The sequence below is a fragment of the Varroa destructor genome, unplaced genomic scaffold (assembly GCF_002443255.2).
Source record: "Varroa destructor unplaced genomic scaffold, Vdes_3.0 BEIS01000003.1, whole genome shotgun sequence".
Classification (NCBI taxonomy): Eukaryota; Metazoa; Arthropoda; class Arachnida; order Mesostigmata; family Varroidae; genus Varroa; species Varroa destructor.
This window is the reverse complement of record NW_019211456.1, coordinates 38,143,712-38,162,078: the sequence shown is the minus strand read 5'-3', so window position 1 is coordinate 38,162,078 and position 18,367 is coordinate 38,143,712. Positions and strand designations below refer to the sequence as shown.

At 40.4% G+C, this 18,367-nt stretch overlaps 1 protein-coding gene across 2 annotated transcripts; it reads right to left on the bottom strand.

Moving 5' to 3' along the window:
* Positions 1 to 1,561: 1,561 nt before the first annotated feature.
* On the bottom strand, positions 1,562 to 16,450 carry LOC111247761 (putative E3 ubiquitin-protein ligase HECTD2). 2 transcript variants are annotated; one of them, XM_022799077.2, is made up of 16 exons: positions 15,673 to 16,448; positions 14,134 to 14,252; positions 11,580 to 11,646; positions 11,097 to 11,259; positions 8,964 to 9,156; positions 8,533 to 8,664; positions 8,334 to 8,422; positions 6,881 to 7,015; positions 6,248 to 6,388; positions 6,008 to 6,104; positions 5,341 to 5,509; positions 4,874 to 5,196; positions 4,475 to 4,637; positions 4,042 to 4,148; positions 3,411 to 3,670; positions 1,562 to 3,124 (listed from the first exon to the last, which is right to left on the bottom strand). In XM_022799077.2, exons 1-16 carry the CDS (start codon positions 15,770 to 15,772, stop codon positions 3,004 to 3,006), a joined length of 2,379 nt encoding a protein of 792 aa, XP_022654812.1. In that variant the 5' UTR covers positions 15,773 to 16,448; the 3' UTR covers positions 1,562 to 3,003. The 2 variants fall into 2 exon arrangements, with proteins under 2 accessions (XP_022654812.1, XP_022654813.1); XM_022799078.2 differs by lacking the exons at positions 1,562 to 3,124; positions 4,042 to 4,148 and having other exon boundaries at positions 3,438 to 3,670; positions 15,673 to 16,450.
* Between the last annotated feature and the right edge of the window lie 1,917 nt (positions 16,451 to 18,367).

Below are 18,367 nucleotides of genomic sequence, written 5' to 3'. Positions count from 1 at the left end.
ATGTCAGCACAGAGAACTACGACTGCGCCTTGGAAAACCGACTTTCTCTTACGCTTAAGTGGTCGTTACGTAACTTTGCTCTCATTGGAGCGTCGCTCCTCGGTTGGGACGGACTGTTCCGTCACGCAGTGGAAAAGCTAGTCGGTTCTAGTCGAGCTACAAACTCCCAGCAAATGAATTTTCTCGAGCGACGTTTCAGATCAGATATTGGTTATCGCGCCGCATCGTATCGAATGCCAGATGCGGAGAAGGGCGATGGTCGTTCGATCGGTTCTAGCGTCATCTACGAAGTGAGTCTCTCGTTCTGGAAAAATTGAGGTACGCGTTAAGAGTACATTGAACTACTTAAGCAATGCTGAATTTGGCTTTATGCACCCTCCACGTTGTCGAGCTGGGTGCTCGTTGTCGTCAAGGCCACTGCCCTAAAAGCAAGGCCAAATCAGCCCAGGATTATACTGCGCACCGCGCAGCATGTTGCGGAACCGAACGTGTTCGACGGGCCCTCGAACTGTTAACAAAACCAACGCAAACACCGAACGAAAACTGATTCTTAGATGTTTTACATTAATGGTAAGTGGTTGGCCTTTTCTAAAGTGAGATAATTATTGTGCCAACGTAGCACATATTGGGATTTGCAAACCGCATGCGCCCATGATCGTTTCTACGTTCCCTCTTAGTGATTATACAGCATATGCGCATAGGCTTTCAATCAGTATAGACTAATTATGTGACGCGGGACACTGAACCCGAATTTAAAACAACTGTATGTCTATAATTTTCGTTGAGGGACTGAAAGGATCTCTAAACACCAAAGTCAAGAATATTTTAACATTAGGTCCCGCAAGCTATTTTTCTATACTAATATCGATATGACGGAAATAAGCATTATATTAAGCGGTAATAATGCACTGGAGCAAAGAAAGCCAAATTCCGATTAAGGTATAAGGAATAATTTGTTGCGAAAAGGACATATTAAGGTACAACCTGAAATTCGGTTATCAATCAAATGATCATTGCCTCAGCAAGGATAGCTTGGTGAGAAAACGGGTTACAATAGTGATACTGGGATGAAAATTGCGTTTGTACGAAAACCCTCTAGCAAATTTATACAGTATTGCAATAACCCATTTCTATACCTATATTACCCTTGTACAGGTAAGGGTGTCTCTGAAATGCTATTTATGTCTAACGCTCAAACTTTTACGTGATTCGTGGCGAAAGATAATTGGGTGACTTTTACTAATTACTATACTTTTTTTTTTACTTACTTTTACTATTACGTGGTATCGACCTGTCACAGGATGGATTACGCGGTTAGGCGAGAAGAGGTATCGTTTACCAGTTACGATACGTCAACAAGTCGACCACATCGGCCCTTCGGCTTTTCCAGCGTTGAAAAACTGTCTGTATAAAATCAAGCAACCTAACCAATACATGTACATGAAAATCAAGCGTTGTTTTTACTGATCTAGTACAACAACAAAAAGAAAAAATTTAGAAAATTTTTTCTGCTAGATGGATTTTATTAGCGCAATATTGACCAGAAATAACCAGGCGCTGCTAGAATTTACAAGTAAGTGATATTCTTTATTATCTTAATGATAACGACATTGACAATCTGGTATAAGCCACTTGATATACCCACAAAGTTGAGCGTAGCGTACACACGTATATAGACACCACGAAAGTTACCCATCAGTTACCGCTGCCCAGTTTATGTTACACTATGCGAGTAGCACAATGACCTCATTATAGCAAGTTTATTTTAGCGTAGTAAACGCTATAGGGTGTCTGCCGAACTGGGCTTCAGACCTATGTTGGGTGAGAGTTGAATAGTAATGCGTGAAAACGATATGAAGGGCGTATGTCTATGAAAATATATGCTCATCGTTGCGGATGAAGGCAACTCCTCGTCTACATCTTCTTTCTATAGCTACATTTTTAATCATACCAACATTCATGTCGAAAATGTTGAATTACTATTGACTTCTAAGCGGAATATCGTAGCTATCCTATTTGGGTATCTTCCGGTCCTCGTAGTGCTGGTGACATAAATATAAAAGATAAAAATATCAATAAATATACTCAAATATATATTCATATATCACAATGAGTAAAGTTCCCTCTAAATCTGAAGATAAAAACATGTTGTGAGAGTATCCTATGCTTGTCGTTCATAAGGGTAACGGTTTCGCAGGAACGGTTGCATCGTTTTAAAGCAGAAATGACGATCGATCTATTTGTTTGACCTTTCATACGATTTGAGGCGATCTTGTATAACTATTTTGGACAAATAGAAGCAACAAAATAGATACACTGTACTTGCTACTGGTGAACCAAATGCGTTTCTAGCGAAAGGCTTAGTTGAGAGATAGTCGGCGGAACTGGTCTATTCCGCTACTTTTATATGTATATAAAATCGCTGATAGGGCCTAGATTTGAAGGCCTCGAAAACTCAACGGCTCAAAAGGTCGACTTTCATACGCCTAGCCTGCAGATACAAAACAATGATGAAGAAAATAGAATCTCAATTGCCAATTGGGTCGTTGTTTTTTCGTTTTTTTGTTAAAACGTTATGTATCTTTCTAAGCTCTTGACATTTTAGAGCTTTCTAGCGAACATGGACTCACGTTTTGATTCCGTTCACCTAAAAATATCGCTTGACAGATGGGTACTATTTTAAAATCGCTAATCAAGTTCCGTGTTGGAAGTGTAAACGTAAATAGCGGCTGCAATAATAATCAGTATGGTCATAAAAACGCGACACTTCTAGCGCATAAGAAAGACGTTATTGAAATATCTATTTTAGTAACTATAAAACTGATAAAATATAGATAATATTTATCATTTTAGTGGGTTCGGTATAAATATTTTTATCCGACTGCTCACAAATCAGCTCTGTTCGGCTTAAGTTAGACAAATCGATAACCCAAAACGTGAATCTGATCTACTGTCATCTAATTCAATAGCTTTGGAGACAGAAAATCGTTTCTGCCTTCAATTTTATTCAAGACCAAATCCCTCGGCGTTGGAGATAGCGGTTATCAGCTTCTCTTTCAGCGTCTCTTCGTCTGGATAACGCGGCAAACAAAGATGGTTGAAACAAGTATGTGAAATTGGTAGCCTATAGTGTTTACAAAACAAAAAAAAAACAAAACAAAAAATACATAGCGGTGAACACGTTGCGCTCAAGTGAATCTAATAAAAAACGAGTGAATTATGGGTCTCTACACTGTTAATGACTAGCACATAAAGAGGTTTGTTGCTATTAAGTGAACTTGGAATCCGTTTACTATCAGCTTTCTTAGATTGTCAGTATGGGGAATATTTTGAATATATTATAAAACTATTAGCGACTTAGACAGGAAGCATAATAAAACATCCTGAGAAAGAAGGAGCAGGATACTTGCATATCCGTGCTGTGATTAATCGCGCTGATCTTGAAAGTCATCTCAGACATTCCTCCGACGGGAACTCGATCGGAGCCCGTGCAGAAACGTAAGAACTGTTGTTGCAAATGGACCGTAAAGTTGTCGATCAGCGTCCATAATTGATTAACTAATGGGTCATCGGGCTTAAAGCCGTCATAGACGGTCACTTTGCGGAGAGCTTCTAAATCGAGTTTGGGCCATCCACACACGAGTAACTCCACCTCTTCTGGACGAAGCATCTAAAGTAATTGACAGGTATTATATGCAATCTGATTAGAACATAGTTTCAGTCAACTGAATCTTTCCGTTTCGAGCTTTACGTCCCGTACTATGGCCGTTAGGCATAAGTGCATCAGACAGCTGGCTGGCTGGCCGGCCGGCCTGTTTCCAGCACCTCAGCAACGTTTCAGCTATCCTGAGCCTGGTGATAGCCTATAGACCACATTGGTTTTCCCTCTAAGGAATCTATGCAATTTGATTTAAAAGCAAATCATAGAGTTACTTTGTGTTGAACGCCTGCAGACACAGAAACGCATAGTTTAAAGTGTTTTTTGTCTGTACGAATAAACATATGCATACAGATAACTGCAAGATGCAGGAACATACTTACGATGAGTGCGTTAGATGCACAGACACTGTGAAATCCAAGATAAAATGCTTTGAACGGCTGGCTGATCGCCTCGTTTAGGATAAGATTTATATAAAGATCCACATATTCTGGAGAAATGAAATAGACGAAAAGCAAACAAAGCTGAGAACATGAAATGGCAAAATCTCAACTAGTCGCGTTTGTCGGACCGTTTCATTCAATTGTTAACCTACTACGCTACTACAAACGTTGACTTGCTACCCTGTTTCCTAAGTTGATTTTGTCATTCCCAAAGATTCCTAACTTCACTGCATTGAAAAGCTATTAGGCATCGGTCTTACGAAAATGTCATAGGGACTCGTAAAATCTTCAGATAAGCAATCGGCAATAATATTAGGGCTTCGCAGGGTTTCGTTCTACGTGCAGTATCTGTATTATTAATTATATCATATACCTTGACGATTTTCGTTTGTGACAGCGATCTGTTCGCCACCTTCCTTAAGGATGTGAGTTTTTACCTCACCGAACTCATCAACAGACGCCTCGAAGTGCATCAAGAAGTCCTCTTCCACGTTACCCTCATACGCTAGCAGTTCTCGAAGCCCAAGTACGACATCCTGCGTAAACGATATCACAGAACAGAGAAAATCCTTCATTTATACATGAATCTCCGAGTGAACAAATGAAAGACGTTGGGTCGGTCCCCGATAGAATCCTTCCATAAATGTAATTGTGATGTGGAACCGTGAATACAGAACCGAAAAGAGTTGCCCGCTAGACTACAATCCCATCGGGATGGGGCAGAGGGCTATGATCTACATACTGTGAATAGATACGATGTGGGCTTGCATACCGGCATGATTTCCGACAGATCATCTAGTGTGAGCTCGCAGTTGCCTACATTGGTTGTATCTACGTTGGCTGGGACCACAGGCGGGCTAAGCAGCTTTTTGTAGCAGGCAGTGGGGAAGTTGAGGTCGAGGATGATCGAGTTGTATACGGCCAGACCCATCAGAACTCCAATGAGATTATACTCACGTAGGTTACCGATTTTCACTGTACTAAACCAGTAGCAGCGGGCTTTATTATGATATACAAACATACCGTAGTCCGAACTGAATATTCGCTTGATCAGCAACAAGAACCATTCTTTTGTCAGGCCTCCCATGTCGAGACCTATGAAGGAAATCAGTCGCTATTAATATCTGTATTTACTTCTAGATTCGTACATCGTAAAATACCGAATCGTAAAGTACCGAAGGTACCGAATTAACTTGAGGACAAAGTGAACACTTCACTTTCATCAGCATAGTGGATTACCTGGTTCACCAACAAAGGTGACTTTGAGCTTCTTTTTGAGGTCGGCTTGCTTCCGCGCGATCTCATTAAGTGAATCGGATACCAAATGCGCTCGACGGATATTAAGGTTAAGGAAGAAGACGTCAATGTCAGGAACTTGATGTTGTAAAGCACGATTTAACAACGAACGCTGCATAAGCCGATAAAAAGAGAATTAATCAAATATCCACATACTAAATATTACACTATGGAACTGTTTAGGATTATAGCGGCTTTGCTCTGAAGCTTTTTCCGACAAAAAAATCTTCTCGCTGCAGCTTTAACGAACTTGTCATTCTAAATTGCAACCCTTTATAAACATATACACATAGTGGACTGCGTGTATGCATATATATATATATATATATATATATATATACACATCTATTTAAGTACAAATATAGTAATAGACTGAATCATTAGACCGCTCAGATCGAAACAGCACACGAATATAAGCGGAGTACTGCGCTGGCCACATGGAAATACTCGTAAAAATTGTGAGTAGCTAGACCTCTCCGGCAGTATAACTTAGGGGAGACTAGCCCTTAATCCATCAACTAGCTCACATCCACAAAAACTAAGTTATTCCGGATCCGAAAGATTTTGTTGGATCACGAATGACGGAGGTACATTGGAGCTTATATACTACCCTTGCATTAAGGATCATCTGTTGCTCGGAGTCTCTTTGAAGGATAAACTTTTTCGCAACGATGCTCAATATGAAAGGATACTGGCAGTAGGAAAATCTGAAAAGAGTTAATGATTTAGTTAGATTTAGAGATAATTACACATACTTTTGGCAGGCGAAGTTACTTTTTTGGGAGTGTTTGCCAAGTGAAAATCACAGGCAAGCAGCCCACTTATTCGCAGGCCTATTTCTAAGACGTACTTGTTACTTTTTTCGGGAGTCTGCCAACGGTAATACTCTGCCATAAGATTGATGTGGTCCAAAGCAGAGTTGTAGAATTCAGCGTACTCGAGCAGCGGAGGCGATACCCTATTATTAGCCGCGTTCAACAGAGCCAACACCCTAAAATAATAAGAGTCTGAAAATTACTAAATAGAATATGAAAATGAAATTACTAAAGTAATAAGACATTCATTGGTGGCCTATTATTTGCGACGCCAGAGGAGATGTCGCGTCTGTATCGTGTCCTGTTTTTCTGTGTTAAGGCTAATTCGCAACGGGGCCTGGGAAACTAACTTGTTTCCTTTGCTTGACACATGGCCAGGGCGCTGGTTCGGTCCGGCAAGTCTATGGTTCGTACCATTTACTATCTGCCAGTAGTGAGCCCCTTGGGTGATTCGATAGACAAAATGTTGACAACAGAATACACAACCAAGCTGATGGCGGTAAACAATGATGTCAGTGTAGCTCATCGAAGTTAATTTACGACATCTACTGCCTCGACTGATCGATATAAGTTAATCTGTCGTGTATCGTAAGACAGCGCCCTAAGATGGTTAATAGATTACTATGATACGTAAATTCATAACGAAAAAACGGCTTGTGTAATCTAACCTCGTGGCGCACGGTATCCACCACCGGCTTTTATTAATCGACGGAAGACGATGGCCGTTGGCCGGGGGAAATTCCCTAATGGTGATAAACTGTAGAAGTCGTTTAACGAGCTCGCGTGTTCGAGATGCATCCGTCCTAACAGAATATAATAAGAAATTGTTCGCCTTCATTAACGGAAGTTAATGCGTACTAAAGGTATATACGTATGTTAGGCTACTACAAGCAAATCCGACTCACTTCGGAATTAAATAACTTTCAGCCTATAGGCCCACCGGCACACGAAATTTAGTTGGTCTACCAGAAACTAGTCAGTAGAAACGACGTTACGCGAGAAAAGATAAGCCCAGAAGGAAAAACATTTCCTAGTCTCGAGAATCAACATTCAACGGTTAAGTTTTTGCCTTTAGAAAGTCACAGCTCTGCAGAAATTCATCGAAAATTTGTAAAAATGAGGCCTTAGGCATATAGGTACGTGAATGATACACACGTTTTAAAAACGAAGATTAGAGTGTAAAAGGTCAGTAAGGAGGCGACCAGATATCGGGCCCCGACGGATAAGAGCGTGTTGTTTTAATCGAAGGGGCTTTTGACGAAACTAGAGTTTACTCTCTCTCTCTCTCTCTCTCTCTCTCTCTCTCTGTCGGTCAAGATCGGCATTTCAGCAGAACTGTAACTCAAATAAATATTAAGAATACTGAGTAAAAATAGACACCCCTTGAGCAATGTTCAGGTCAGTTCGAAATGCGTCTGATCTGTTTTACGTGCAATTTGCGCAACTTAAATCAACAAAGAATCCGCCTGCAGTGTACGGTCGTAATAAACGTTGACGGCAAGCTGAATAGGTTTGGACAGAAGGTGATAGCAATGCTTGCGGAAGAGAGTCGGGGGGCATCTGCTACAGTAGCAATAAACACAACCAATCACCTCGAGTTTCTCAGAACACCTGCAGACCGTTCTGAATGGCAGTCGAAAGCGCGCAGTCTTGTCACTTGATGAAAGTGAAAGACTTCATCGCCATATTGCGCGAGAGAATATCTAACGTTAGCATTAACCAGCTTGTTCTTCCGATCTAAGTCCTATTTTAAAAAAAGCAAGTGGTAGGCAAGCATGTCTCATTATCGATTTACTTCAAGAAATCATAGGTAGAAAACAATCTATGGTAATATACAGGTAGTAAATATATGGCTATCCAGAAGCCATAAAATTTCCGGGACAAATGCGTAAAAGGTGAAGCGGGATACGTCCAACGCGTACTTGAAATCATAATCATAAGTAGAGTCCGACTAATTGAGAAGTTACTGAACAGAGCTTTTATAGTAAATAAAATAAGTAAATCCGACAGTTCTGATACGTTGATTTGGTCCTGCTTCTATAACGACCATCGAACCATATGTGTAACATGACAGTTCAGACACTTCAATCATTGATCACTAAATACGTCTACCCTATTCACCTGGTAAACCAATGTAGAAGCAGCTGATGATCTGGGCTCGGAAGAGATACAACCCTGTGTATCAAGTGAGCAAATACCGTATATGATGCCTGGCAAACAGAGGGAGATCGTATGTTAAACTAGAATAATCTTCCTATAAGACGTTCCTTAATTTCATGAAAATTTCCTGCCGTCTGGAATGGTTGTTAGAACAATACACCTGAGTGGCGAAGATTGGATTGAGTAGGAGCATATAAAGTGACCGCACGTCATCCTTTGCCATAAGTCGAACGTCTAATTCCAGTAGTGAATTAATAATTGCCTTCAAAATGCTCTTCGTGATGAAACCAGGCTGTGAAGAGTACAGAAAAATCGACTTCACTTGTTATATATAGCAAAATACATAAATTACAAAATCATTTAAAGGCTAGATTACCTAAAAATATTTTTTCAATATTCTCACTATCGGGACAACGCTTGATGTCTTGTATATGCATTAATATGGATCCTTTAGAAGCCGCTTTAAAATCAATAGCCTCTATTGAGCTGAAACTTGACAATGAGCCTTCAAAAGGCTTCTTTCTATTTAAAAATTTCGATTTCAATTAATTTTTGATAGAACAGCTTTTGTTAATGGACAGTTATACATACCAAACTGTCGAGGCTATCATAAACCTCAAAAAGAAGTTCGGTCTTGATGTCCGGATCTTCAGGACGCGCATTTTCTTGCTTAGGGTCCTTCTTAAACACAGAGGACATTTCGACGAAACAACAAAACGTCTGCTCCAAGAACTCCTGAAGAGGCGTGAAGTTGTCCTTCGTTTTGTAGTCCTCTAATAGAGTCCTAGAATAATGATCATGCTCGAGCTCTTGTAAACAGTTCAACATGAAAATCCGTAAGCTTAGCCGTTGTTTAGTTAAATATATCACAAAAAGGTTTGTTACGTTCATACGTCAAACACGTTCAAGCGTCATCATAACTTTCGCGATAAACGCAAGGATTTTTTATGAAGTACTCCCAGTTTTGTGTCATTGATAGTAACATAACATCGAGCAATAGACAAATTCTTTGGGTGGTGTGAACCTCGCCATCGTTTACGCTAAGCGCCCCTATTACTTCTAGCGTGCTGACCCTATTACAAACTAACGATAGTGTTACTGAGTACAATTTTTGTTACACTGAATGCTACATCGTGTTTTGACATCACTATTGTTACCTTCTACGTTCTATCTGTTGCTACCTTACCATGCTCTAGTCGAACTTTGCCTATTTACCAGTCTCCATGCTATACAGAAGATGATCGAAAGATCTTTTTTCTACGATATATGCATTATGTTTTCATTGTAATTACAACATTTACTCGTGAGAAGTAAAAATTATACTTTTGTCACAAATAGCTATATAATCTCAACATGTTTTTGCTAGATAAAGGTTAACCTGTGCCCGATAGTTGTACGTTGGGTTGTCTACATGACGCAGGGAGAATTGTCTACATGAGGGCAAAATACCAAAAACGTTCAATTTGCAATTATGACATACGTCTCAGGTCACTACTGCGTACCCGTGCTCCATTTAGTGTTTGTTTTTTTGGTAGCGGCTGAGGTGCACGTACATAGCTAAAACGTTCGTTACTCAGGAAGCAATCGTACTTACATGCTATATACGTATGTACCTCGTTTGGAACAGCCATATTTGTTGTTACATGTTCTGCCATAGATTCGACATAATAGATATCGATCTAGCGGCATTGCTGCTTCACTTAGTACTTCGGTGACCGCAACGCGACCCCAACGTCGCTTTGGGACTTAACTATCAAGAGATAGATGTTTTGGGAAAAGTAGAAAACGTGCCAATCGCAACGAATATACAGGCTGGCGAAAAACAACCGAACAAGATCGCTGCCGTTTCTGTAAAATCAGCCTTCCATCAACCCGTTGAAGTTATTCCAATTAAACATTACTTCTCAGAATTTTACAGCTGCGTACCAGTCAGAAATAACTGTAGTTGTCCTAATAGAACTATCCTAACTGTTAGAAACATAAATGTGTCACCTTCACACAACAATATCTGATCATCGCTTATCATTTCTCGGCCATTTTTTTTTCACCAGCATGTAGATTTCCGGTTTAAGAAGGATTCATTACAAATGTAAGTGAAAAAAAAGACAATTCTTTGAATCTATTTGCTTCAACACAATGGTCTGTCAAATACGCTGCCAAACTAGCAGATTCAAGACACCCTAGTCAGTACAGCGCGTGAATAATTCCGCCATTACACGGCTATAGCATAGCTATGCTAGTTACGTGACGACACTAGCTCTATGTGTATCTTAAATGACGTATATGTACATACGTATATATACACGACCACATAGTTCAAGAGATGGCCTAGCCGGCAGTGGAAAGACAATCTATCCCATACAACCCTGAAACGCTAAAGATTCCGGCATCAGGATCAGAAATCAGTAAACTAAAAAGTATCGATTTCCGCTGATGCTCTTTTGCTGTGATCAACCAACCCTTAATCGTCGTGCCCTCGATCCAATCTAGTTGCCAACTGGATTAGGTTTTGTTATGCAGACGGCTACTCGTTTACATTGGGCAATCAACATGTCGATAAGGGGCTTTTCCAGATAATTTGTATGATAAGAATGTAATCAGATATCGTAGGGGAATATTGCGATATTGTAGCGTTTCATTACGAAGATAGTTAAGAATATCTTCCAATACTCCCTTATGAAACAAACGTACAACAGAGAAATCGACGCCCTGAGTAACACTTACTGGTATGACTCAATGTCCATGTTCCGGACAGGATAGTCAAGTGAATCGTCGTCTGAACTGCCAGGAGTGAGTTGACCGGCATCAGCGTTGTCCTTAGCGTCCCTGTCTTTATCCACTGGAGGCAGATAGAACTGGTTTTCGTGACTTGTTCGTAGGATCAAACCTGTAGTGCACAAGTAGACGCATTCGTATTATGCTACATAGCTATGTATGCCAATCAGTCTTCAGGAACTGACCAGCTCCTAGACGCATCCAGGATAACATGGCGGGCTCCTACAAGTGCCAATCTCAGCGCCAACCTAAGTAATCTTTTAAAAATTCACAAAATTAAAACCTATGTATGTGAGCGTAAACAACTTTACCTAGTCACGATGCCTTCGATCAAAATAGTAATTTTTCTGCCGGCCGAAAATATTCAGCTCAATTTCACAGCTAAAATTAGACATAACTATGTATCTAAATATATGGCTTAATAAATTTTACCAGCAAGATATCCTTGTAGTGCTCCCAACCTTTCACCTATCGACGAATGTCTCCTAGTGATATCGTCCTGTGAACAAAGTTGTACCGTATTAAAAAATCAAAACTTTTCGCACGAAGTAATCAACAGTTGTGGAAGAACAACTATTAGCTATGGTTCCACCGCTAAAATAGACGTCACAGTCCGGATGTCGTGGAGCTTTACGTCAATGATACAAGTCTCTTATTCGAATGAAGTTTCTTTGCTGAAGTACTGATATAGGTAGCTCTTTAGATAATGTACTTAGCTATAGCGGGAAAATTTGGAGCTCTACAAAATAGTTCGTGCTATCTTCCAGTGCACCCAGTAGAGCTATAAAAATGCTTTTACCGACATTGAGGAGCTATCGTAGATACTTATAGACGAACCTCTGCTTCCCATCGGAGGTTAGCTCAAAAAAGAACCTTTTAGTGCATTAAACATACACGAGTACCGAAAGACGCTAGCGAATGATAGAAGAGCCCAAATTCTGTGTCTGAAAGACGTGGGTCGTAGCATCTTTGATCAGGTTTTGTAGATGTAAGCTTGGAAATAAGGCCAAAATGCTAGTCGACTGCACATCCATTTTTAAAATGTGCTTTATTGTGGCCTCTTGGAGCGCGCTTTAGAAGACGAATTATCTAATGAATGACAAAATCTATAAGACTATATAGTTAAATAGATAGGGTACTATAATTGTTTCGGAAATGATGAAATATAGGCTCATAGACAATACGCCAGTGCTTACCTGGCCTAGGAACGTTATCGGCAAATCGCATTATGGTCTTTTCGAAAACTACTGCCTTCGAACTCACAGCGGAAACAATTGCTAAGGATCCATCCAAGCGACGGAAAATGTATCACATCGACCGATCGTCGATATGGTGGCCGATCAATTTTTAAACCCATCCCGGGACCCATATTGCTTTTGGTGCCGTCATAGCACATTAATTACATACCTGTTGTGCCTATAGAAAGATTATATGACTAGCATCATTTGGATCAGTTAGACTATTATTTGTTAGGCACATAATTGCTTTAGTTCATGAACGACTCAGATACCCCACAATGAATATCATTTTATTAAATCGATTTTCCTTTAGGAAGATACGTTTAAAGATGGCGCAGCATTTACGCGGTCGTTTACCACACCCGAGTTCCACCTATATATTACGCAACATGAAAAATCATCGTATGTAAATTGCTAACAACCTTTACCTAGAACTATTTCGACGAAAGCCAACCAGCTAACGTTACATACAAAAGAAAAACAAACATGTGACATGAGTTCGATGTTAATATCTTATATTTATGCCATATTACAGATGAAGACATAGTGCTATATAGGTGAGTTGACCGTGTAAATATTAAATAGTACCCTGCCTAGAAAAACACTATTACGAAGCAATACGTTTGTCACATGGCCGGCGACATTTTTCTACGCCACCCACGTCCTGCAGCTGCCTCTCGCTTCACTTGAGGTCCCGCAATGCTTACAAAATTACAAATTGATATTAGGACCACTCGATTCATATTCAGCCTTATAAATTTTGTCTCGTTCACGTCGAAACGTCGAGATCGATGCTTAACACAGTTCGAGCAGCATAGCACGATATGGTGTGACCTTCATCGTTTCTATTGCTATGGCAAAAACAACTAAGATCGAACCTCAACAACGGTCTGCAGATCAATACATACTGTCCTTGCGCCTAACGTAGGCCCCAAATCGTAACTACAACCTGACTAACCTACTTAATTTATGTCGTCTCTTACTTCTGGGTTTCTCATGTACGGCGTACCCTCCTCGCCTTACTCTACATGTGGGCATGCCTGTAGACCGCTTCATCAGAGATTTTCGTTAGCTTTCAAAGTAAGCAATCCATTTCGTGAAACCTGTCTTTGCATTAAATGCTTATAAGTATCGTGGTCGTATAGTGTATTTACCATCATTTTCCATAAAAATCTCAAGACCTCTTTTGGCTTGTGCAAATCAAGTAGCAAAGCTTATCTATGCGTCCAGTTTCTCTGACTAGATACGGGTGGGTAAGCCATACTACAGTGATACTCCTCTTTAGCGCCTGCCTAATAGTACTTTTTATCGACCTCTGTATTTTCTATTTATTCGTGGCACATTATCGTATCGACGAGCAGTTTTCCGAGGTTCCGAGGAGTGCGAGGATACTCGATCCAATTGGTTTCCTTTCAAGCATTGTTAAGAGAGGGGGCAGCGACTGAATTAGAGCTTGAACTACAGGCGTTAGCGATCTGCTGGTAGAGAACAAACTGCCCACCTATACTGGGGCGCCGACATTATTCTCAGAGCCAATTCAACTAACAAGGACAATCATGAGTTTTTTTCTGGATGAGACACACGTGACTATATCCGGTAGTTTTTGTGAAAGCATTACGTCGAAGCACGGGGGTCAGCTTGTGGTACGAACGCCTAGGTTGCAATCATGTTCATACTGGTAATTTCAGGAGTATCTGTTGGAACTTAATGTATGGCGGCTACTGTAAACATACTTTACGCCTACTTACAATATGGGGCAGGTAGCCATTAGCAACGGAACTGTTCCTTCTCATGCTAAAGTCCGAGTTAGCACGCTGATTGTAGAACGCGCCACAAAAGGGGCACATTGTGCGAGACTGATGGCTGCCTGAAATGATAAAAGATCATAAATTAGAACATGGTGAATTCGATGTTCAGAAGCATGTTAAAGTCGCCGCTTGTGTAAATAATTTGAGTAGGCGTTGTTCTCCTTGTATACACTCTCCTTAATCAAGCTATTTCTATAAACGCAGTATCTTTTCGTTGGCCTTCATTTGGAAATTACTTGTTAGGACACCTTTCAACTTTGTGTTCTTGTTGTTGTAATACTTTGAAGTTCATAAACGGTCAGAAGCACAGAGTTTTCTTCCAGTACGGCTATGCCATGTTTTATGTCCGTAAGGAGACGATAATTAGAGAGAAGGTATGCGTGTATTATTTTCGCATCGTCACATGGCCTAAATAGAGACAGTGCGCTTAGTGTAAACAAACAGAAGAGGCGTACTGAAACAGGCCAACCAATTCTGTGTCCGATGTCGATCTAGCCAAAGTCTCGCGCTATTCTATTATATTGTTCGGAAAGCCTTCTTCGAACATTTAGCGTAAGAGCGCTGAAGTGATTATACCACCGAAAAGCTTGTATATATATAGATGTAGATTATAAAACAGAGCACAAAGCTGTAGCTCCATTAACGAAATCTCTTTTTAACAGTCTCTATTCTATCAGATCGCCCGAACTATGTGAGTATGCCAACATTTTCCATTCAATATCAAAGTTTAGAAGAAGATATCTATTTATGTAGAAGATGAGTCATTGGTTGAATAAATTTCACAAAATGTGTTGTCTGCACAAATAAATTCGTCATTGCACACCGGTGTTTGTAGCTGTGATAAAAAGAACACGTTACCAACATTTTCATTTACTTAATTTGTTGTTTTTCGTTGTACAGCAAATTTTGACAGATGGACACACATATGGTACGAAATAGAGCTTTAAGGTAGACATGCAGAGAATTACGTGTGTCTATCATGATCTGGTCAGTCAGAACAGCAACGGGCCTTGATGGCTCAATCCGGTTTAAGTATTCCTTTGGTTTGAGTACAAGAAGTACGTACAAGATCGCACCTACGCCTATACGACTAACTACTAAAGTTAATCAAACGAATTGATCGCAGTACATCCTTAAACTTAAACTTTTAATAGTTTCTACATATGTAACAATGTAGAAAAATACTATAGTTTTTCGACGTTCTTACATCATTATAGTGATAACGGTTCCGCCCTTGCTTTAAATTCTACCATTTAGAAAAGATAACCTACACGCTATATTTCACCTTTGTACGATAGGCATAGCTAAACATAAAACCTAATTTAGAGGAACCAGAAGAATGTAAAGTTTATGCAGTGGTAATGGCGTCTTTTGCCGATGTTAATTGCGACGAGGAGAGGTCATATAACGGCTAGTAATCGGTTGTTGTACAGAGACATCGTTTATGGAGAAATAATCCACCGATTCTCTACATCTTACCGCTTAAGCTGATAGAAATTCTGCATGAGGGACAGGTTCTAGATTCTGGCGAGGCGGGTTTAATGGGGCTCGGGGTGCCCGGATTCGACACAGGTAACATGCCTAGGCTATAATTTGCAATTTCTATTGTATTTCACGGAAGTTGAGAATATCGGCTGTTGATAAATGAGTTCGTTTTGGTGTGCATTTTCATGTTAGCGGATGTTCGAACTAGCGAACTTTTACGTTGGCATCAGCTTCAACTCGTTCACGGTAACGAAATGTAATTAGCCTCACAGAAGTGATCGTCAGTTAAACTTGGAAGTTTAACGTCACATCCAAATTTTTCCTTGGTATTCAAATATTCAGCACGTTGCTAGATATGGCACAGAGAGGTACTACGATTGCTGAGCTTCCACACAATACGATCGCTGTTTCATGAACTGTTCTGAAGAAAGGCGCATTTAAGGCCTTCACAGCTGATGGTCTGGTAGGCCTCCGTTGCAACTCGACAAGTCCATGTCGTACAGCCGTTCATAATACAAGAGACTACTAAGACATGTTAAACTTTCGCGATGGTTACTAGCACTCCTTCAGGCCTGTACCGTTCAGGGCAGGTCTTTGTAAACCGACCTGTAGAACAATGCGACGTCAGTACTCGAACTGAGTCCAACGGTGCACCTTCCAACCTGCTACTATCTCTATACTATATCAAAGCATTAGCGTAAACGCTTGTAGCAGCGTACATGAACGACCGCGCGCGAGTAGTCCATTACCTGATTGCTTCGTACCCCCTGCTCACTTCTCTGTTGATATGCTCTGTGAGGCAGAAGAGAGTGAGATTGTCCGTTACCTAGGCAACGGCTCCACGTCGACGTACCCAACCGTTCGCACCTGCAGAGCTCACTCATACAAATGGATGGGGGGTGAACTCCATGCGGCCGACCTAACCAGCCTATGATACGTAGGTTGCTAGCAGTCATGCCTAATCCAGTTAAACTTCTAATCAATTGAATAATCAGACATCGTTACGCAGCCTTCGACTAGGCTGTGTGTTACATTTCCTATACATTCACTAGGTATTTCACCTAAAAGGTATCAGTAAAATAACTTTATGAGTGTAGAATATAATTGTGTTAGATAAACACGTACAATATACGTGGACAAAGAGCATAAATTTTTATAAAATTCACACACATACGACAATTATATTGTTAGCTCGTACTTCAGCAAAGCATGTACAGCAAAAGGGAGCAATGGCTATTTCAAATGATCCAAAGCCATCCAATTTGAATGAAACTATCAGCTGGCCGCAGAATCCACAGTAAACCGCATTAGACTCTATAACGGTTAAATCGATATTCAGATTTCCTTTAGAGGCTAATTTTATCCAAATTTAACTGAGCTAGTAATATTTAACTTCCTGAAAGCTAACTGAAGTTGAAAAGGTGGTCCTGATAAGGTTGCCGAGCAGCAGGATCACCTTATCGATAAGATAAGATGGTTCTAGTCGATCATCCTAATTGCTAGTAAAAGCAATTTTGGTAAAGAGCGTTCGTTTGGCGATATTTAACGTCCCAAACTACATATCACACGGCATTTCACTCAGTATAAGATCATAAGACTTTAAGACTTGATGCATAAAGGTTTTTTTGCTAGAATAAACATATGAAACATCCCAGTGACCTGAATGTGCCGTTACCGAGGGAACATATGGACACACGCGAGGGTAACGGTTCAATCTTTTAAAGGAGCGGGTCGAATGAAGGAGTTCGAGGGCCTGCACACTAAGCTGGCTAGCTAACCCACTCTGAGTCGTTTAGTTCAGCTTGTAGGGTACGATGAACCAGCAGATCAATACGCGTGGTCAACGTGAATCGCTCAACCAAGTAGCGTACGGTATAGGTTGCGAGTATTTGATTTTATGCGGGTAGTAAATCTATTTATTTGTTACAGCTGGTAAAGATATACACTTTCATTTTTAAAATGGTTGGTTAATTAGGGTTGCTGACCTACTGAGGCTTTCGCTAGTCACGATCTGCATCTGGGTTTAAGGTACGCATACTTACACTACATCTAATATATATAGAGTAATTACAGGCTCTATTTTACATGTCCAGCACATTCACAGCTTTGCGAAAGATAAGCGTTTATAAAGGATTCTTACTATTGTTCTACCCGATTACTGAATAGCTGAGCAACGTGTTGAAGGTGTGTGTGTGTCCGTTCGATGGTTCTGGGCGAATGACCGGGTCAGAGTCTACCACGCAACCGTTGTTGTTCTTGATTTTTGGACTTTGGACATTGTTAGAAGTTTCCTATGCCTAGCTGACACCGATGCGCACCGAAACAACTTCCTCTCTATGGCTGCTTGTGTACTATATTGGACACACGCCTTTATAGACATATAGTAATGCTTGCGTGTTTAGTGGTATAATCCAACTTGTCTATTTCTGTTCACTGATACTGAATGCGGTTACACCCATATAGAGACGCGTCAAACAGTCAATACACATGATAAGTACCAGGCATGGCTTTGTTTGAAGCCGCATCTACACAATGCAGTAAACCCAAAAAGCCATGTAAATGTTTTTCTATATGGGAGATGTGTACATAGAATGCACTACGGTTAAGCCTTTCAACGTCGGGTGTCGATCGCTTGAAGAACGGGACCGATTCGTCAATTCAATTTGTCAGTGATATTTTCTCTTTATTT